Source organism: Chiloscyllium plagiosum, unplaced genomic scaffold (genome assembly GCF_037043375.1).
Source record: "Chiloscyllium plagiosum isolate Xiang-an unplaced genomic scaffold, Cpla_swu_hap1 HiC_scaffold_9, whole genome shotgun sequence".
In the NCBI taxonomy this organism is placed as follows: domain Eukaryota; kingdom Metazoa; phylum Chordata; class Chondrichthyes; order Orectolobiformes; family Hemiscylliidae; genus Chiloscyllium; species Chiloscyllium plagiosum.
Window position 1 is genome coordinate 37963295 of NW_028270147.1, and position 22983 is coordinate 37986277.

Sequence of the window (22983 nt, forward strand, 5' to 3'; positions counted from 1 at the left end):
TCTGAGCTCCCACGCAGAAATCAACAGGAAGCTGAGTGAGCAATTAGCAATCTCAGTCATGCAATTAACCATTCTGCGATCACAGTCCCTCTTAATGCTGTCAAAGCAATTTTGAGAACTGAAGCAATGATAAATATTTGCCTCATGCCTTGGTTGGTAAATGAGTTGCACAGTATGATGCAAATCTTACAGCCAAAAAGACTCCAGGTTCAAACCCTAGTTTGATGCCTGTTGCTGAGTTCACTCGTTTCAGCTTGAGCAGCGAGTAGGAATGGCATTTCAATTATACTCGACTCCCCAACCCAGTTAGTGAGAGGGAAATAAAATTTAGCCAGAATTCTGGTTCATAATTGAATTCTATGGTCTTAGTCCGAATTGGTGTGTGTGTGGACTTCATAAGGGCACAATCATAACGTCCCACTGGTGACTAAGCCTATTGATACACAGGAGAAAGTGAGGTCTGCAGATGCTGGAGATCAGAGCTGAAAATGTGTTGCTGGAAAAGCGCAGCAGGTCAGGCAGCATCCAGGGAACAGGAGAATCGACGTTTCAGGCATAAGCCCTTCTTCAGGAATGAGGAAAGTTTGTCCAGCAGGCTAAGATAAAAGGTAGGGAGGAGGGACTTGGGGGAGGGGCGTCAGAAATGTGTTAGGTGGAAAGAGGTCAAGGTGAGGGTGATAGGTCAGACTGGGGTGGGGGCAGAGAGGTCGGGAAGAAGATTGCAGGTTAGGAAGGCGGTGCTGAATTCGATGGATTTGACTGAGACAGGGTGGGGGGAGGGGAAATGAGGAAACTGGTGAAATCCGAGTTCATCCCTTGTGGTTGGAGGGTTCCTAGGCGGAAGATGAGGCGTTCTTCCTCCAACCGTCGTTTTGTTGTGGTCTGACGATGGAGGAGTCCAAAGACCTGCATATCCTTGGTGGAGTGGGAGGGGGAATTGAAATGTTGAGCCACAGGGTGGTTGGGTTGGTTGGTCCGGGTGTCCCAGAGGTGTTCTCTGAAACGCTCCGCAAGTAGCCGGCCTGTCTCCCCAATATAGAGGAGGCCACATCGGGTGCAGAGGATGCAATAGATAATGTGTGTGGAGGTGCAGGTGAATCTGTGGCGGATATGGAAGTTTCCTTTGGGACCTTGGAGGGAGGTGAGGGGGGAGGTGTGGGCGCAAGTCTTGCACCTCCTGCGGTTGCAGGGGAAGGTGCCGGGAGTGGAGGTTGGGTTGGTGGGGGGTGTGGATCTGACGAGGGAGTCACGGAGTGAGTGGTCTTTACGGAATGCTGATAGGGGAGGGGAGGGAAATATATCCTTGGTGGTGGGGTCCGTTTGGAGGTGGCGGAAATGACGGCGGATGATGCGCTGTACATGGAGATTGGTGAGGTGGTAGGTGAGGACCAGTGGGGTTCTGTCCTGGTGGCGATTGGAGGGGCTGGGCTCAAGTGCAGAGGAGCGGGAAGTGGAGGAGATGCAGTGGAGAGCATCGTTGACCAAGTCTGGGGGGGACGTTGCGGTCTTTGAAGAAAGAAGCCATCTGGGTTGTTCGGTATTGGAACAGTTCTGTGACTCCCTCGTCAGGTCCACACACCCCACCAACCCAACCTCCACTCCCGGCACCTTCCCCTGCAACCGCAAGAAATGCAAAACTTGCGCCCACACATGCAACCTACTTGCGGAACGTTTCAGAGAACACCTCTGAGACACCCGGACCAACCAACCCAACCACCCCGTGGCTCAGCACTCCAACTCCCCCTCCCACTCTACCAAGGACATGCAAATCCTTGGACTCCTCCATCGCCAGACCATAGCAACATGACGGCTGGAGGAAGAGCACCTCATCTTCCGCCTAGGAACCCTCCAACCATAAGGGATGAACTCAGATTTCACCAGTTTCCTCATTTCCCCTCCCCCCACCTTGTCTCAGTCCCAACCCTTGAACTCAGCACCACCTTCCTAACCTGCAATCTTCTTCCTGACCTCTCCGCCCCCACCCCCACTCCGGCCTATCACCCTTACCTTAACCTCCTTCCATCTATCACATTTCCACCACCCCTCCCCCAAGTCCCTCCTCCCTACCTTTTATCTTAGCCTGCTTGGCACACTTTCCTCATTCCTGAAGAAGGGCTCATGCCCGAAACGTCGATTCTCCTGTTCCTTGGATGCTGCCTGACCTGCTGCGCTTTTCCAGCAACACATTTTCAGCTCTGATCTCCAGCATCTGCAGTCCTCACTTTTTCCCAATGGAGCTGGGTCTGTTTTTCTGACTGAACCCTACCTCTGCTGGCAAACTGATTGTAATTCAAACTTTCACTGGGGTTGAAGCCTTAATTGATACAGCAACAGGTTTACTGTCCATTAATTAAGCTGCTGATTATCATCAGGGAGAAACTGCTGTTTGCACCAAAGCCTTGTAAAGTATTGGAGGGAAAAGAGCTGTCATAGGGGAGTTGGAAGCTTGGCACCCTGGTCTATTTGCTTCAATGATGAGAACCTGGATCTAACGCTGGGGATTGCAAAGGAGAGAAGTGAGTCCACTTCCCAGATGGTGACAACAGAAGTCACCTTGTCTTCCAGCAAGACTGCCTCTCTGTTCAGTATCAACTCCCTCTGCCTCGTTTTCCTCATACTCCTCTCTTATCTCACGCTCTCCATCACACTCCCATCCATGTCAGGGCTCACTGTCCTCAATCTCCATCCTTTGCTCTAGGGCAATGTTATGAGAATACCATTGTGATGGAGACCCTTGCAGGATGGAAAAGGAGGGCAATAACCAACTGTTCCAGGCACCGGAATTCCTTCCTCGGAAATCTCAAGGGTGTCCTACTGAGCAGGAGACTTTGACTGTATTGTTGAGCAGGACTTTATCATATCTGTGTCTATACTGGGGGTTCCCACAGCAAGGTCAGACGCCGTCTTTTCAAGGATCTCCCTTTTCCCTCAGAATCTATCCACACATTTTGGGAACTCAAATGAAGATCTGAGGAAAACTCGACAGTTGGAGGATGAATGAGGCATGGCAGCTGCTAGAAAAGCAAAGGCATACATGGAGAAAGCTTTTGGCATAGCAGCAGACTACTTGAAAACGGAGTGAATGGAATTGTGCTGATGAAAATAGGAGCACAACTGATGATGCCCTGTACACAAGGGAATCCAGTGTTGGAGGCAAAACCCAAATACTGCCTGATGCCAGTACCTTTGGGATTTCCCTTGCATCACCTGTTCCCATCTTCAGCTGGTCATAAAATCTCAACTTATAAAACCTTGAAACATGTAGCCCCTTCCTCATATTTGGTGCTGTAAGTTTGGTGATGCTTTTGGGCGAGGAGAAAACTAGCCTGGAATTCAGAAGTCCAGACCCCATCCATACATCAAGGCCTGCAGTTGCCTGTAAGAGGGCTAACAAGGAAATGGGCATTTTCTATGTCAGCAGTTCCAGTTTCACAGCGTCCCAACAGAAGCCAGGATTGCCTCGGCAATCCTTGCCATGAATAGCAGATGTGAAAACGGATGGGACCAGAATGAATTGGGGTTTCAAATCTTGCATGTTCAAGTGACAACAGTTTTCTTTTGATTAAGGTACAGACTCTGATTGGAGGCTAGAACAGTTTCATATGTCCCACTGCGATGCCCAAACACTCCCATTGACAGGCGAGTGTCATAGAAATGTCCAAGGTGACACTGGTGACCACAATTAGAATCTCGCTGTCAAAATTGGAAAGAGTAACGGGCAAGCATTATCTGTGGGCCTGACAGGCACGTATACCAAAATGGTGCCCATTATAGATTTCCAAAAATTAACATTAGACAGGGAGAGTGTGTATTGGTGAGGAACCAAATGACTGCTAATGCTCATGGAATTGTGCCTGAGAATTGGAACTAAAGAAACAACAGAAAGCTTCTACTAACATTAAGGACCCACAGCATTACATTATTCTTAACTGGAAAGGCTGCTCTTACTTCCAGTACTCCTCACTAGGACTGGTCCGCTTTGCAGTTTGGTTCAGCAATGTTGAGATGTTACGTGACAGATCACTGATGTTGGCAGTTCTGTTGGGGTTCAGCATGCTACTGCAATCCTCCTTATTCCAATGGTTAGTGCAGTATGACCAAGGCAAGAGTGTAGTCATGGAGGAGAAGAAGTAGTAGAAGGCGATGGAGATGACCACATTGTAGTAGATTCCAATGTATGTAGAAACCACCATCATCCCATACCCCACTCCTGTTCACAAGAATAAGGAATATAAATCAAACAATTCTACTTTATACTTCTCAGGGTTGTTTAGTTTTTATTCCTGTCAGGAAATGCTACACTCATGAAGCATGTGAACAAAATGGAAATGCTCTATCTGACCTTAGAGAAAGATATCCTCTCTGTTATGCATCTAATTAGATTGTGGGCTCTAGTTTTAGGGAGTGCACTTAAAAAATATTGTCACATCTAATGCACAGCAATAATCTTCACAACTGTGGCTCCTGGGTGTCAATTTTGTATCACATTTTAAATTGTTGCAACTTAGACGTATGAATTCTAAGGGCAAGTATCATCCGTGCCATTCCCACTACAGATAATTTTTCAGAACGACAAGAACAAAGTTGAACAAAAGTTGCATTCCTTACAAAAACATAATGGAACAAAGCAGCAGTAAATACATGGAGCAATTAGACTGAACAGGTAAGCAGGAACAGCAGCGAAGACACAAGGTAAATTCTACATAGTCTGACATATCTTGGGTTCAAGCCAGTATTTTCTGTATGCACACAATGAATTAGTATAGAATCAGTTTCAGAGACAATAAGGATGCCCACAATTTTAATTTGGGGCGTTTGGCATGGGTGCTGGGTGAAGATTGGAGTGTCTGAATTGTTCCTTATAGGAGGTGCATCTGACAAGTGCAGCAAGGCAAGGAACAACTGGTTGGATCAGGAGTGAGAATTGAGCTGGGACCAATACTGACAATCAAGATGCGACTGGGATCAAAGGGAAATATTTGGAAAAAAAAGAAACAAAGAAAGCAGACAGAGGTGGATGAGCCCTGAACCAGGAACTCAAAACACACTGCTGCTACTCTGTCACCACCATCTTGGAAGAAAACTGTTGAACTTTTACCTTTATTCTTCCATTTAATACTAGGAAGGACTATAATGTTAACTTTTAACTTTATTTCTTTATTTTATTACTTATTCTAAGAAGAATGGTAATGCTTTATGTTTAACTTTCTATTTTAACTGCAATTTCTACTATTTGAATGGTAAAAAATTGCAGCATGCTGCTATGCAGAGGGACCTGGGTGTCCTTGTACATGAATCACAGAAGGTTGGTCTGCAGGTGCAACAGATAATTAGGAATGCAAATCGAATTTTGTCCTTTATTGCTAAAGGGATTGAGTTTAAAAGCAGACAGGTTATTTTGCAGCTGTATAGAGCACTAGTGAGGACACACCTGGAATACTGCATGCAGTTTTGTCTCCATACTTGAGAAAGGATGTACTGGCATGAGAAGGGGTGCAGAGGAGGTTCATTGGGTTGATTCTGGAGTTGAGGGGGTTGGCTTAAGAGGAGAGACTGAGTAGACTGGGATTATATTCATTGGAAATTAGAAGAATGAAGGGGGATCCGATATTAACATATAAAATTATGAAGGGAATAGATAAGATAGATGTAGAGAGGATGGTTCCACTGATTGGTGAAACTACGACAAGAGGGTGTAGCCTCAAAATTAGGGGGAGCAGATTTAGAACTGAATTGAGAAGGAATATCTTCACCCAGAGGGTTGTAAATCTGAGGAATTCCCTGCCCAGTGAAGTGGTTGGGACTTCTTCAGTAAATGTTTTTAAAGCTAAGGTAGATTTTTGTTTGAACAGTAAAGGAATTAGGGGTTATGGTGAGAAGGGAGGTAAGTGCTGCTGAGGCCATGAAAAGATCAGCCATGATCTTATTGAATGGCGGAGCAGGCTCCAACGGCCAGATGGCCTACTCCTGCTCCTAGTTCTTGGGCTTATGTAACTGTGCTTCTTTTTACTACTTCTGGTTAGGTTTTGTACCTCGGTACCTTCATTCCTAAGATGGCGCTGTGTGTGGCAACATTGTACACTTTTCACTGTACTCCTATACTTGAGTACATAGGACAATGAAGCTTAAATCAAATAAATCAAAGGGAACGTGCCCCAAAACACAGTAAGTGCCAGGGCTTGTAGTAGGGGTGCAAGACACAAAATCATGGTGTTTCTAGGAGGGAGAATGAGGACTAGGACTGGGAATGCCTTGGATGTTTCTTTCTGTTATTCCAAACAGTCTGATATGTCATTCTGCTGTACCTTAGTAGGTTTCTCTGGAAACCTTGACAGGGCATAGGTCACACCCATCTCACAAATGTCTATTAAAAAAAAGTCGAGGCACCAGTGTTATTACTGGCATTGACTTTTACATTTAAATTCAGCACATACTTTGGCTGCATTTGGTTCAAAGTTGTTGAAGATAAATTGTCATCAGGCAGGGAAAGCACAGGGATGGGTGGACAGAAGAGAGCATGGAGGGTGGGGAGGGGTGTTCACAGTTGATAATATCCAACCCTCTGTTTCTTTTCCTGATGGATAAGCATGTATGAACATACAGAAAAAAGTACAAGAACAACTGGAGAATGCAACAAAATTATGCGATGAACATGAAATGTCAGATCAAGTTACATGACACTGTATTCAAAATTATTTGAATTTCATAAAAAGCAACAGTCACTCTTTAATATGTATCTCAAGTTCCTGTAATATAACATAACAAACATCATGATAATAGTTATTTTAAAATAGTTGTCCTGTGTTTTCATGGATTGTGACGTAGCTGGTGCTTGCAGTTATACAAGTCAAAATGGCTGCAGATATTACATCTTGTTGTTGTACAAAATATTCTCTGCCAGCATTTAAATTGCAATGTGAAAACATGACTCCAGTGTCTGCTTGAAAATATTTCCAATATCCTTTAAACATGGGATCCTTCTTAAGTTACATTCCCATGTCGAGCTTTCCCGTGCTGCCTATGCATTTTCCTTGTTGTACAGCACGGTGATTTCTGAAATGGACCTTCTTACCTTTGAACATAGGGTTAACCCTCCATACACCAAGGCAGCCTTGGCTGGTGAACTGCCCAAAGGAAAGTTCCAGAAAAAAAAGAGGAATACCGCAGAAGACCAGCATGATGATATAGGGAAACATAAATGCACCTTTAAAAAAAGAAGACCCATCATTACAGACTGTACAGCCAGTATCTCGAAAAACAGTTTGTACTACTCCTCAGTTTTAGATTGGAATGTTCCTTTAGGCAAGAATGCATCAGTGGTTAAATTTAACTTAACTTATCGCCTCAGTTCAGGTAATAAAGTCTGATAGGTTAGGGTAGGAATGCCTCATTAAATTGGGTAATGTCTTGTTTACTGATCGCTAAAGAATGCAATCTATTAAAAAATACCAACATAAATGTGCAAATTAGAACATTGTGCTACTCATAAATTAAGTATTTTTGGATAATACCAGCTTCCCTAAGTTTTTGACAGATAGTTTACGCCAGCTCAATGGGCAGCAATGGAGCATCAGTGCAGATAAAACTTACATCAATGATCCAGTCCTGCTTACAAGCTGCTGATAACATTTCCAATCAGTCCTGGAAATGACCAGTGCCAGCTGCTCGTGGGCACTACATTAAGGTGTGGCCTATGTTATACACATGACACCAACATAACAAACTTCATTTAATTGGCAGAAATTGGCAGATGGCCTATTCCTCTGTTTAGCATTCCCTGTATTTTCATGCCAATGTAGCCTTCACTTCTCCAGATAGAGTTGTTCAGGCTAAATATTGTCATTTATTCATCAAAAAATGTGGTGCTGGAAAAGCACAGCCGATCAGGCATCATCTGAGGAGCTGGAGTGTCGACATTTCGAGCATAAGCTGTTCATCAGGAATCCCTGATGAAGAGCTTATGCTTGAAACATCAACTCTCTTGTTCCTTGGATGCTGCCTGATCGGCTGTGCTTTTCTAGCATCACACTTTTTGACTCTGATCTCCAGCATCTTCAGTCTTCACTGTCTCTCATCGTCATTTAATTAGTTGGTTATGCAACTTTTCACAGAACGTACATTATAGAAACAGGTCATTAGGTTCAACGCTCCACACAAACCTCCTTGCAACCCACTTCACCTAATGCTAGTAACAATACTTTCAGATAACTCATCACTGTAACAACCTGACATGTCAAAATATACATAAGGGATTTTTGGTGAAACTCAGCAGGTTTAGCAGCATCAGTGGGAAGAAAGCAGAGTTAACATTTAATCTGGTGACTCATCATCAGAATGATTCTAATTTTCAGTCACCAGACTCAAAGCATTAACTATGATTTACCAGCAATCTCTGTTTTTGTTTCAGACTGAGGAGCACTTTGGTGCCAGGCAACCATAATTCTATTAGATTTAAAATAATAATAGAAAAGGATAGACCAGATCTAAAAGTTGAAGTTCTAAATTGACGGTATTAGGCAAGAACTTTCAAAAGCTGATTGGAGGCAGATGTTCCCAGGTAAAAGGACGGCTGGAAAATGGGAAGCCTTCAGAAATGAGATAACGAGAAACCAGAGAAAGTATATTCCTGTCAGGGTGAAAGGAAAGGCTGGTAGGTATAGGGAATGCTGGATGACTAAAGAAATTGAGGGTTTGGTAAAGAAAAAGAAGGAAACATATGTCAGGTATAGACAGGATAGATCGAGTAAATCCTTAGAAGAGTATAAAGGAAGTAGGAACATACTTAAGAGGGAAATCAGGAAGGCAAAAAGAGGACATGAGATAGCTTTGGCAAATAGAATTAAGGAGAATCCAAAGGGTTTTTACAAATATATTAAGGACAAAAAGGGTAACTAGGGAGAGAATAGGGCCCCTCAAAGATCAACAAGGTGGCCTTTGTGTGGAGCCGCAGAAAATGGGGAAGATACTAAATGAGTATTTTGCATCAGTATTCACTGTGAAAAAGAATATGGAAGATATAGAATGTAGGGAAATAGATGGTGACATCTTGCAAAATGTCCATATTACAGGGGAGGAAGTGCTGGATGTCTTGAAATGGGTAAAGGTGGATAAATCCCCAGGACCTGATCAGGTGTACCCTAGAACTCTGTGGGAAGCTAGAGAGGGGATTGTAGAACCTCTTGCTGAGATATCTGTATCATCGATAGTCACAGGTGAGGTGCCGGAAGACTGGAGGTTGGTGAACATGGTGCCACTGTTTAAGAAGGAAGGTAAGGACAAGCCAGGGAACTATAGATGAGTGAGCCTGACGTCAGTGGTGGGCAAGTTGTTGGAGGGAATACTGAGGGACAGGATGCACATGTATTTGGAAAGGCAAGGACTGAGTTGGGATAGTCAACATGGCTTTGTGCATGGGAAATCATGTCTCACAAACTTGATTGAGTTTTTTGAGGAAGTAACAAAGAGGACTGATGAGGGTAGAACGGTAGATGTGATCTATATGGACTTCAGCAAGGCGTTTGATAAGGTTCCCCATGGGAGACTGATTAGCAAGGTTAGAGCTCATGGAATACAGGGAGAACTAGCCATTTGGATATAGAACTGGCTCAAATGTAGGAGATAGAGGGTGGTGGTGGAAGGTTGTTTTTCAGACTGGAGATCTGTGACCAGTGGAGTGCCACAAGGATCGGTGCTGGGTCCTCTACCTTTTGTCATTTACATAAATGATTTGGATGCAAGCATAAGAGGTACAGTTAGTAAGTTTGCTGATGACATCAAAATTGGAGGGGTAGTGAAGAGCAAACAGGGTTACCTCAGATTACAACAGGATCTGAACCAGATGGGCCAACGGGCTGAGAAGTGGCAGATGGAGTTTAATTCAAATAAATGCGAGGTGCTGCATTTTGGGAAAGAAAATCTTAGCAGGACTTATACACTTAATGGTAAGGACCTAGGGAGTGTTGTTGAACAAAGAGTCCTTGGAGTGCAGGTTCATAGCTCCTTGAAAGTGGAGTCGCAGGTAGATAGGATAGTGAAGGAGGCGTGTGGTATGCTTTCCTTTATTGGTCAGAGTATTGAGTACAGGAGTTGGGAGGTCATGTCGCGTCTGTACAGGACATTGGTTAGGCCACTGTTGGAATATTGCATGCAATTCTGTTCTTCCTATCGGAAAGATGTTGTGAAACTTGAAAGGGTTCAGAAAAGATTTACAAAGATTTTGCCGGGGTTGGAGGATTTGAGCCAGACGGAGAGGCTGAACAGGCTGGGGCATCGGATGCTGAGGGGTGACCTTATAGAGGTTTACAAAATTATGAGGGGCATGGATAGGGTAAATAGGCAAAGTCTTATCCCTGGGGTCGGGGAGTCCAGGACTAGAGGGCATAAGTTTAGGGTGAGAGGGAAAAGATATAAAAGAGACCTACGGGGCAACTTTTTAACACAGAGGGTGGTACGTGTATGGAATGAGCTGCCAGAGGATGTGGTGGAGGCTGGTACAATTGCAACATTTAAGAGGCATTTGGATGGGTATATGAATAGGAAGGGTTTGGAGGGATATGGGCCGGGTGCTGGCAGGTGGGACTAGATTGGGTTGGGATATCTGGTCGGCATGGATTGGTTGGACTGAAGGGTCTGTTTCCATGCTGTACATCTCTATGACTTTATGAGATCTCCAGCACTTGCATTTCTTTATTCAGTTATGTACATAGGGCATGTCTATAGTAGTGGATTAGTACAAAACACCGCAGGTTTTGCTCTATCTGCATTTATGTGTTTAATGCCCAAGTAAAATTCCATCCTCACCGCTTTGCATGGTAATATTTAAATGACAACAACAACAATGTTGAAGAAAGTAAGCCAAAAAATCTCTGAATGCACCAATGGCAAACTACCCTGCAGAAAACCAGTCAATGCGGAGAACAAATGGGGTAGAATGTAACTGCAAAAGCTTAAAACTTCAAAGTGAGTTAACAAGACCTCAAAAACATCCTTTTAATGATGAAGTAGGATCTTAAATGTTCTAATTTCATGCGATTGTAGGTCAAGCCTTTTCTGAAATCATGAAAATCAACACTATACTAACTTTCCTAAAGATGCAATAAAACAAAAGGTTTAGTAACAGAAACAATAACAGAAATAGCTAGGAAAGCACAATAGGTCTGAAAGTATCTGTGGAAAGAAAACAAAGTTAATGGTTTGGATCCAGTGACTCTTCTAAGTTGGTTAAGATTTTCCAGCAATTTTTGTTTCTGATTTCAATCATCTATAGTTCTTCAGTTTTTTTTGATATAAATATTTAAGTTTGTCTTTTGTATAGCCTCATATTGCTCTGAAAAATATGGTGTGCAACTACAACAACATAAGATAGAAGAAAGCAAGTTTGCTATTTAAATTAATAGCTCAAATCACTTCTATAGGTGAAATCACGTTTTAATTCAGCATTTGAAATTGTCCTGGTGTAATTCAAGCCACAATACAGACTGTGGAAAAATTGTCAAAGTAAAAGTTAAGTAAAGCTGTCAGTGAATACAGCCCAACACATTGGCTGTTTTGTTCTAAAAGTGGCATATATTAGGAGGTGGGTTTTTCTTTATCTCTACTCAGTTGAGCTACTGCAAAGCAGAACCAAAAGGGACTAGATCTTGTGTATGTTTTACAACGGATCCTTTTGCCCAGGACTAGATTAGCTAATCCGATTTGGCCAAAAGTATATTGAAAATACATTGTGTCTTGTTTCTGAAGAACTTGCATATCTTTAAACATTTCCCCTGCAAATCCTATTCTGAATGAATCTGTGCACTGAAGCAGAGGAGAAAAGACTTTGGAGCATTTTGCTCTGCTGTGGCATATTTTGGTGCTGCATCCTTCTCACTGAGAGATATTTCAGTATAACGTATTGTTATATCAATAAATTTGAGAAATTATTTGAGTGGTAATTTTTTTTCTTAGATAATCCAAAAAGAATTATTGCTACTAATCACCAGAAAGTGGATCACTTACAGCTAATACACTAAATAAACTGCACAAATAATAGATTTATAAATGAAAATAATACATCCTTAATATTATATATTGACACTAGAATCTGAAATTATGCAGGTTACATGGTTCCAATGAAAAATAACACCATGCAATAACAGTTATAATTATGATGTAGATATTAAATATAGGTGGGACACCAGAAAGTATAGATTTCTGAGAAACTTTCTGGAGGTAACAGAAATATAAACACCGAGAACAATAGGCATTTGGTAATGTATTGGGATATGAATAACAGACACTTGATAATGTCCTACATGGAGTAACCAATGGTCTATAGCATAGGAAAAGACTATTTGATCCAACTTGTCCATGTTGGTATTTGCATTTGACACTAATATTTTACCTCTCTTCATCTAACCCCATCGGTAATCCGTCTAATTTGTCCCACCTTTTGTGTTAGTTTAGCATCCCCTTAAACACACCTATGCTACTTTTCTCAAAACTCCTCACATTCTTAAAATTCTTTGGGTTAAAAAAAAATTCTCTTAAATTCCCTATTGGAATTATTTATGAATGCCTTATATTTATGATATCTCATTTTTTAATTTCCTCACATGTTGAAAAATCTTTTTATTATTTTATGACTCTTCCATAATCGTAAAGATCTCTACTGAATTATCCCTCAACCTTCTCTTTTCTCAGGAAAACAGCCTAAGCATTTAGAATATCAGACATCTTGGAATGAGGCTGATTGAAAACAGACATTCGAGAATGCGACAGTTGGAGAATGTGTGACACTGCAGAAGTGGTGATCTGAGAATAACAGACAGCTGAAAATGCAATACACTGAGAATAGCAGACAGCTGAGAAAATGATGCAATAAGAATAATGGCCAGCTGAGAAAATGATGTAAATGAGAATAACAGACAGTTGAGAGTGCGACACAATGAGAATAACAGACACAAGTTTCTAGGATACAGAGAAAATCAAACTTTATTAGAAATATCCAGAAAATAATACACCTACCATTATGGTATATGTAGAATAATAGACAGCTGAGTAAATGGCACAATGAGAATTACAGATTTCTGGTAATGTGTTAGAGTGAGAATAACAGACATCTGAGAATGTTAAACAATAAAAATAAAAGACATCTGATTCTAGGATACTTTATTGGAAACATCCAGAAAATAGTACATCTGGCAATGTGATACAAGTAGAAGAAACTAAACCTATGAATGAATTTCATAAAAAATAGAGAATGAGAAGAAGAGAATGTCTGTCACATGACAGTGTTATACATAAGAAAATCTTTATGAAGCTGATGCGTCAAACATATAGATTTTATTTCAGACTGACATTTATCTTGTTTGTATGTTAGAAATTAATACTGCCATTTTTAACTTCATTGTACAACTGAGCCAATCACTACTGAGAGTAGGCAGTCTACTTGTATATTTATGCTTATGTCTAACTTCTTGGAAATATATGGGATTATCTGTGGAAAAGAGTGAAAGAAGTTTGTAGAGATTGTAACTATAAAGTATGCCAATATTAGGCTTGAGGAAACATTTAGCATGTTCAACAGGACAGTACCACCTAAGTGTTTTTCTGAAGACTAAAGGAACAGCATCAGAAAGTTGAATGTAGTGTCTCACAGTAACCGCTCAATTGGCAGATTAAAACTCAGATTAACTTTTTGGATTCAGGAACCCTTATGAATCCAGGAACTATGACAAATCTGTGCCCAAGGTATAGTTTGACTACAAATCAGCTGCACTGTAATGTGCCAGGAATGGTAAGGTAACATTTGCATTTTCATAGCCAACTTCATCATGTCATTGAAGTAGCTGTTTGAAGCCTTTGATTTCTTTACAAAAAGGAAGAAAACAAAATGGATAGTGACTAACTACAAGCTGTGCTTGCATAGCTTTTTCCTCCCTCTCCCATTTGCCCTTCAGAATCTGGTCATCTCTATATTACAGTGCATACTTGTATACTGGTGATGGAAGAGGAATGATATAGTTGACACTTTATACATAGATCATCTCATATTCATATACACATGCAAATTTTCACAGAAAAATATACATGGAAAAAAATCACTCTTAAACATAAACAAGTATGTATTCTCATGCACATAAGTTCAAAGACACCTGCGCATGCCTTCACAAACTCTGACACACCAAATTTCTACATACCTCCACCATTTCGGTAGCACAGATAAGGGAACCTCCAGACATTTCCAAGGCCTACAGCATAGCCAACACTAGTCAGGATGAATTCTATCTGATTTGACCAGTTCCCACGCTTCAAGTTTTCATCTTTCTTCACCATCTCACCTGGAATAGCACCATTCTGCAAAAAATAAAATGTTCAAATGTAATAATCAATGCTCTGGAAGTAAGCCCAGTCATATTTTCTGGCATGTTGCCATTAAAACATTAAAATTGTTCAGTCTTAATACGTTTGTTTTTATTTTCAAGTCTGCATAACCAACTGTCCTATAGAACATCATGCTGAGTTAAGATGGACAGCAAGCTATCTGTTCCCAATCCTCTGTGGCTGCCAGTTAATCAGAAACCCAGCTTGTTCTGACTTCCTGTCTCTGGTTCTCTTCCTTCCTCAGGAGAAATGTCTCATTATCCAGGACCATCTGAGGCTGAGCCAACCCAGAATTAATTTGGAACAATTCTCAGCAATCTGCTGCACAAAAGGTTTTATAGAACCAAGCAATGGGTTACAAAAAACAAATCAGTGTGAGAGAGTAGATAAGGAACTGCAATACAGTTCCAGTTTTAGTTTTAATCTTAATCCATGTTTGATGTGTGAGAGTGAAATATTAGCAGTCAACTGGAAAAAGAAAATCAAAAATCTCATGAGTCCAAAAGGGTACCACATTATTTTGTTGTGAATCTGTGGCAAAACTGATTTCCATTTTAGTGTCAGGCAGAAGGGACAAGGGAGGGTCACAGCGACTTCAGCATTTCTGAAAGTTTTAAGGCGAAAATATTACAATTGCTATCCAGTCACTCTTGTTGAAATATAAAATCTATGCCCTGAATATCTGAAATAGCCCAGTGATCATCTGTCTAAGCTTATACCTGAAAATGACTACAGACTAAGGTTCCAGTACTGCTGAAACCATAATCCATTATGTGACTGCCTTTGAGAAGAATAATAAAACACAGGATAAACTATATAAAAAAGAACTATTGTAACTAATAAGCAAAACTGAAGGAAGCTGCTACAGTAGCAAACTTTGTGTCTCTGTAAACTCCACAAAATAGGATTAACAAAAGATAATCGTTAAATGAAACAATGTAGCCCTTTGATAGAATGTTAGCATCAATGAATTAGAGCTTTCATTTTCATCGGAGTGTGTGGAATTTGAATCCAGACAAAAGGGCGAGATACAGAATTAGCTAGTTACAAACAGTTCCACAGCTCCACTACAGAGTATCCAGCGTTCTGCACATGGCCATTGTTCTCAGTAGCCAGTTTTTCAATAGCAAATGGAACTGGTCCAATACATTTGTTGCTTGGTTTTGGTGGAGTGGATTACTCTTTTTTAGAAAATCATGGCCGGATTCTAATAATGCTACTGTACTATCATGTTAATTCACAATTAGACTTCAGCATTCTTTCCCTTCTGACAGCATGGAACCATCCCACCTCCACAATAAGAAAACTAAGGATGGAAATGACTCTGCTCTACGCTCCCTAAATACTGCATTTACAATGTGTATCCAAATACTAAGCCAGGCAGACAAGGAGGATCCAGGTCCAATTACACTTAGTTGTTTTGCATTGAAGAGCAGCAGGTCAAGGAGAAACTAGAGGGCCAAATGTAGATCCATGACTGATATCCATGGTAATGGTGTGAGACTAGAAACAGAAGTCAAAATAGGTGATTCCCTAGCTACAGTGAGATGGATAAAAACGTAGCCACATGAATGTAGTCACACTCAATTGGACAACAGTGAGGAAAACACTAGAGAAATCTTAACAGCCAAGGCTGCAGACTGGTTAAGAAGAGTCAGTTTACCTTTGTCCAGTCACACAGGATATCAGTTGTGATTTTGATAAGCAGTATTAGAGTAAAATGGTATGAGCAGAAACTTAACTGCAGGGATTCAAATGTAAGAATTTCAGGAAAAACAGATATGCATTTGAGAAATGACTATATGTTTGACAACTTTGGATGGGAAAAGCTGAAGATGGGATGGTAATTTAAAGGGTAGAGAGAGGTGATGACAGCACATTTAAAGGGAACAGGGACAGTCTGGAGAGAACCCTTCACAGTAATAGCTAATGTGGGGACCAGGGAACTGCACTATCAACATTTTAATAGGTAATTTATGAAAGGAGCAGGAGATGGACCACCTGCTCAGAGTAGGCTTATGGGGCTGAATGGCCTACACCTACTCCTGTTTCTTATGTTCTAAAAAACACTTCTACAATTAATGCAAGGGGCTGTGGAAATCAAATAGCAACTAACTTGACTCCTTTAAATTGCACTGGTGAGGGTCGGTCGTGCCGCTGATGTACTTAGCTATACATGGTTATGGTACAACATGAACTGTACTGGTGAGCTCCAACATGATTCTGATTACATGCTGCTTAGTCCATATTCTTTTGACAGACAATCCCTGTGTTCATGTTATTGCTTTGTCAAAATTTCATTTGGCACTGTTAACATCACAATTACACCATTTTGGAAGCCAAACACAAACGAGCCAAATTTCTTTGCCAATAAATTTATCAAGTAATGAACTGAGATCCAGAATACACTGTAATTGTATTTGTAATGATTGGAATGAGGTCAGACAGGTAGACTTCATAGAATGAGTTCACTGATTGGGGCTGTTAACCTGGGGCAATCTGGGAGTCCTGGCAGATATAAATAGAGTATCAGGGGTTCTGCTCACTCTAGGAGCCAGCTCTGTGCTGACTGGACCAGTGCTAACCACTATTTACGTGTAAGTAAAGGGTGCCATGTGATGGGGTATTCGTGGAGTTCGTGGAGTTATTTCAGTATTGAGTGATGAAATGCAGATCACATTCTGGGCATGTACTAAATAAAGAACAGCAGCTTAACTCTGGAATTTGAATGAATGAGACACACACACACACACACACACACACACACACAAGGAGATTTGGATTCATCCACAGAGGTGCTTCAATCAATCCCAGTGCTACTTCTTCAGAAAATTGGATAATATACAAAATTCTTTTCTTGTCTTGTAACTACTGTTGGAAATGCCATGTATGGGAGTAAGGTGAAGCCTGTACAAAAATAAGGTTCAATCCTTCACCCTGCTCTGATAGAAAGTCCATCAAAAGAGCTCTTGTGATGCAGTGACTAACTGTGGGCTTGGAGACATTGGTTCAAGTCTCACCTTCTCCAGATGTGTGTCATAACATCTCTGAAGGTTTGTTTAAAAAAAAAAGGTCTACAGGTACTCACTTGCCTGGCTTAATCATGAGGACTGGGCAAAGCAGTGAAAGTGGTTAACATGCATAGAATCAAAACCAGCTGGAATTAATGCTTTCAAGATATGTAACAGTTGGTTCAGAACCCGTTCTTTTCAAAAAACTGCTATCTTATTGTGAAAAGGCATGCAAAACACCATAAAGTTACACTGACATGCACATTGTATATCATATCGCTTGGGTATAATAGAATTCCTGCGAACAGATGATTTTTACAGTTAATATTGTGTCATGGCAACATATCAAGAGGCTATTAATATTATCAGAACCCCACAATATTGTCCATACCAAGTCTGGCTACTGGAAGAGATGCAACATTCATGTAGTGAGGAAATTCTGTGTTTAAGTTCCATAGCATTCTTACTATGGACAGATAACTGACTACTGTGCATGTAAAGCAATGCTAGCAGTACATTCAACAAGGGCATGGACTCTTGCCATCGATAGAGCAAGGAAACAATTATGAGAGAAAAAGTATTGAGAATGCTTTTAAGAATATGTTCAGCAGTCTGAAGAAAAGTGAAGGTTTATTTAAAAGGTGCAAATCAAAGAATGCAAATATTCTTCTGTGTTATATTTGAATTTAAGGCAAGACGATGACCATACAACCGTAAGGTATAGGAACAGAATTAGGCCATTTGACCTACTGAGCCTGCTCCACCATTCGATCACGTCTGATATGTTTCTCAACCCCATTCTCCCGCCTTCTCCCATGATCCTTGATCCCGTTACCAATCAAGAATCTATCTACCTCTGTCTTAAATACACTCAATGACTTGGTCTTCACACCCCTCTGTGGCAATGAGTTCCACTGATTCACCATCCTCTGGCTGAAAAAATGCCTCCTCATCTCAGAAAGGGTCATCCCTTCACTCTAAGGCTGTGCCTTCGAGTCCTAGTCTCTCCTATTAGTGGAAACATCTTCTCCACATTCACTCCATCCAGTAATCTATAAGTTTCAATCAGGTCCTTTGTCATCCTTTTAAACTACATTGAGTACGGACCCAGAGTCCTCAGCTGTTTCTCATGTGACAAGTCCAGGATCATTTTTGTAAACCTCCTCTTGACCGACTCCAAGGCCAGCGCATTTTTCCTGAGATACAGGGCCCAAAACTACTCACAATATTCCAAACATGGTCTGACCAAAGCCTTATACATCCTTGGCAGTGCATTTCTGCTCTTGTATTCTAGCCCTCTTGAAATGAATGCTACACTGCATTTGCCATCCTAACTGCCAACTGAATTTGCATGTTAACCGTAAGAGAATCCTAAACTAGGAATCCCAAGTCCTTTTTCTCTCATATTTTCAAAATCTTAGAAAATAGTATACATCTATATCCTTCCTACCAAAGTGCCTTACACTTTTCCCTCATTGTATTTCATCTGCCACTTCATTATCCACTGTCCTCGCCTGTCCAAGTTCTTCTGCAGCCTCTCCTCTTCCTTAACAGGACTTGTCCATCCACCTATCTTTGTGTCATCTGCAAACGTAGCAGCACTGCCCTCAGTTCCTTCGTCCAAATTGTTAATGTATAATGTGAATAGTTGTGGCCCAGCACTCCACTAATCATCAGCTGCCGTCCTGAAGAAGATGCCTTTATCCCTACCTCTGCCTTCTGCCAGTCAGCCAATCCTCTATCCATGCCAATACTTTGCCATGTCATTTAGCAGCCTCTTGTGTGGCACCTTCAGGAAATTCAGATACATCATGTTCACTGGTCTTCCTTTGTCTAATTTACTTGTTTCCGCCGCAAAGAATTCTGACACATTTGTCACGTATGACCTCCCCTTCAGGAAGCCATACTAACTCAGCCCTATTTTACCACACACTTCCAGGTAGTCTGCAATCTCATCTTTAATAGAGTCATGGAGATGTACAGTATGGAAACAGACACTTCGATCCAACTTGTCCATGCCGACCAGATACCTGAAATTAATCTAGTCCAATTTGCCAGCGTTTGACCTATATCCCTCTAAGCCCTTCCTTTTCATACATCTATCCAAATGTTGTAATGTAAATGTTTAAGTATTATAATTGTACCAGCCTCTACCACTTCCTCTGGCAATTCATTCCATACATGCACCACCCTCTGTGTGAAAACATTGCCCCTTATGTCCCTTTTAAATCTTTCCCCTCTCACCTTAAACCTATGCTTCTAATTTTGGACACCCCCAACCTGGGAAAAGGTCTTGGCTATTCACCCTATCCATGCCCCTCATGATTTTATAAACCTCTAAAAGGTCACCCCTCAGCCTTCGATCCTCCAGGGAATACAGCCCCAGCCTATTCAGCCTCTCCCGACAGCACAAACCCTCCAACCCTGGTGACATTCTTGCAAGTATTTTCAGAACCCTTTCAAGTTTCACAATATCCTTCCTATAGCAGGAAAACCAGAATTGCATACAGTATTCCAAAAGTGGCCTAACCACTGTCCTGTACAACCACATAATAGACTCTAAAATCTTACCTACGACAGATGTCGGGCTAACTGCCCTATAATTTCCTGTCCTCTGCCTCCCTCTCCTCTTAAAAAGGTTAGCCATTTTCCAGTCTATGATGGATTTTGTATTGTGTGCATCAAGAAGTAGGGAACATTGTATTTTTTCCATACTCTGCACTCCAAACGTCCTCTCAGTGTCCAATGTTTCCTTCTGAGTTCACTTAAAAATCGAAGAACAAGCTAGCTTCCCACCAAGGATAATGAAGAAACATGCCTTTGCTCAAATTAACCACAAGTTTGATTGATATGATAGTCTGGGAATAACGTGAGTCAGCTATTTAAATCTTTTTTGAGATCAGGGAACATTACTTGAAATTCCTTTATCTCTAAAATAAAACAAAGAACCGTGGATGCTAAAGATCTGGCAGAATCAAAAATAGAAATTTCTGGAGAAATCTAGCAGGTCTGGCAGCATCCATGGAGAGAGAAATGGTGTTAATGCTTCAAGTCTTCAAGTCCAGTGACCCTTCTTCAAAATTGATAACAGCTAAGAAATGGTGAAATTTATGCTGATGACAGAGGGTGGGTGGTGGGGGGGAAGTGGAATACATGGAGATGGAACTGAGATAGAGGGAGAGAGAGAGAGAGAGAGCGCAAGGTTGGCAGACAAAGGGCTTTTAGAAGGGTGTATGCCCGAAACGTCGATTCTCCTGTTCCCTGGATGCTGCCTGACCTGCTGCGCTGTTCCAGCAACACATTTTCAGACAAAGGGATTGTTGATTGTAAGCCAGAGGAGAAGAAAAGCTGCAATGGGGCCTATGAGTGCCATAATAATAAACTAAAAAACTGCAGATGCTGGAGTTCTGAAACAACACCAGAAATTTGGAGAAACCCAGCAGGTCTGGCAGCAGCTGTGGGAAGAAAGCAGAGTTATCATTTTGAGTCCGATGACTCTTCATCAGAACCGATCCATTTTCACATACACACGTTTGGTGCCACGGTGTTAAATGAATGAACTGTGATACTTCCAATCTAATTCCTTGCGGGGATAGGACATAATGAGATCTTGTGGAGCAATGGGTAGCATCATTGACTCAGTGTCAGAAGCTTACAACTCAAGTCTCACTTGAAGAATTCATGGCCAAGAATGGTGCTCATAACAGACTGAGATTTGAATTTTCCGCTTGTAAACCCTTCCAGCATGCACTTATGGCAGGTGGAAAGAGGAGGAAAGAATCCTGGTCGACATGTTATGCAAGACTCCTTGAAAGGGAAGATGTCTGGCTTGTTTGCCTGGATAGCTGGTGGGGATTAGATCGGTGCCAACAGCATAAGGTTTCTGGCTGCCTTTGATTTGGAACCTGCTATGTCATCCTACCAGTGATGGAGATCACAGTGCTTTAGAACAACCATGGCTTTTGGCACAAAATTCAAGAGGAAGATGGGCATAACATGAAACTACAAACAGTCAACAACTTTTCTCCACATGCCTAAGGACAATTTGGTCTTGAAAAGTCAGCTGTGGTGCTACTCTACTGGAAGAAATACTCCTGTATGGATATGCTTCTGCAACAAACTCCTGCCCTTGTTTTCCTAATGCACCCCCCTCTAATATCTGGTATGTATTAGCTCCAGAGCAAGAGACAGGCCTTATATCCAGTTCATAGCTAACGTAAAAACATTTGATATGAAAATATAATGCAATACGTACAGGCATCAGTTTCCTAGCACTGACATCTATTTAACCAGTACAAAGCAGGAAAGTGCAAAACTAAAGGAAAATGAAACAGAAAATGGAACTGTGCACTGACATGCAATCCAATTACGAAAGAATACTGTGGAAATTGTCAGGAAATTACATTTGCCAACCTTTGTTTGTTTTTGATCGCGTGCATCCACAGTACTTTGTCTTATCTTTTGTTATCCTCATTTTGGCTCTAATCTTATCATTTAACATATCTTTTCAAAGACAGGCTGAGCACAGCTTTGTGTTCTGAAACATTGTACTGTATTTAACCTTCCACAAAGTTCTTTGAAATGAATATTATTTTATTGTTGCTAAATTTTGTGAGGATCACATGGATAACCACAGCGATCAAGCCACCCGCAAAGATGTCACCTGACCCACAGTGTCTGGTCGCAGGAGAAGTAATAGCACTCTAGGTAGTGGAAAATACAGCACTCTGTGGAGACTCTTCCACAATGCGTGTGGACTACTTGGCATATGGAGTCCTTTATTTTGTGAAGTTTACAATAGGGTACAGTTCTCCTTTAAGAAAAAAATACAGAACAATTGTATGGCCCATTGACTTCAATGAGGGAAAGCATCCTGTTCAACAATTTCTGCACAAATATGTTCCAGACACCTGGGTGCATTCATTCATGTTACAAGCCAACTGGACATCTTTTAAATTAAAGCCATGAAGATTTACAAATAAGAGACACTGCTACTTCAAGCAAGTTACATCAGCAAATTAAGAATCTCAATTAAAGTTGTGGGATCTGATAGTCTTGAATATTTGAACAATTGTATCCCTCCATACACCTACTCTCAGTTTATCCTATTATAAAGTTATGTTCACGTTCATGATGCAAGTGTAATATACCCTTCTCACTGTAATTTCACTTTCCACAGTAGGGGTATTCGAACATCATTAATGGCAGGAAGATGCAACGTGAAAATTACAAATTTGCACAGACAGTTTCTATTTGAAATCTGGGCCAAACAATTCATAATGGAAATTTAAAAATAAGTACAGAAAATAAAAGTGATAAGTCGCAACTGTGAATTACCTCTGGCCTTTAATTCCACATCACACGAAGACACACTTTTCTTCAACATTTTGTATACATTGTCAAACATTCTTAACATTGATAGCACATGTTCATTTCTGGAAAAGTGTCATGTCTCTCAAGTGTTAACCTTCCCCTTATCTTGAAAAGTAAGAGTGCACAGAAGGTACTACCACTTTTAGAAGGAAGTCCTATTGGTACAAATTAATGTTAAAAACATTTTAAAAGTGACACTTGTTGTTATGGTATTTTAATTACAAGAGAGCACTCA

General features: G+C 41.1%; 1 protein-coding gene across 2 annotated transcripts in view; it reads right to left on the reverse strand.

The window, feature by feature from the left end:
* The window catches only part of slc6a9 (solute carrier family 6 member 9), a 244093-nt gene that overhangs the window by 35592 nt on the left and 185518 nt on the right, over positions 1 to 22983 (reverse strand). For both annotated transcript variants that reach the window (XM_087990556.1, XM_043699069.2), the window contains 3 exons: positions 14181 to 14337; positions 7073 to 7204; positions 3949 to 4210 (listed from right to left, as the gene is read on the reverse strand). In XM_087990556.1, the coding sequence (XP_087846682.1) occupies positions 3949 to 4210; positions 7073 to 7204; positions 14181 to 14316 (530 nt within the window). In that variant the 5' untranslated portion in view covers positions 14317 to 14337. The remainder of the gene's footprint in view (positions 1 to 3948; positions 4211 to 7072; positions 7205 to 14180; positions 14338 to 22983) is intronic.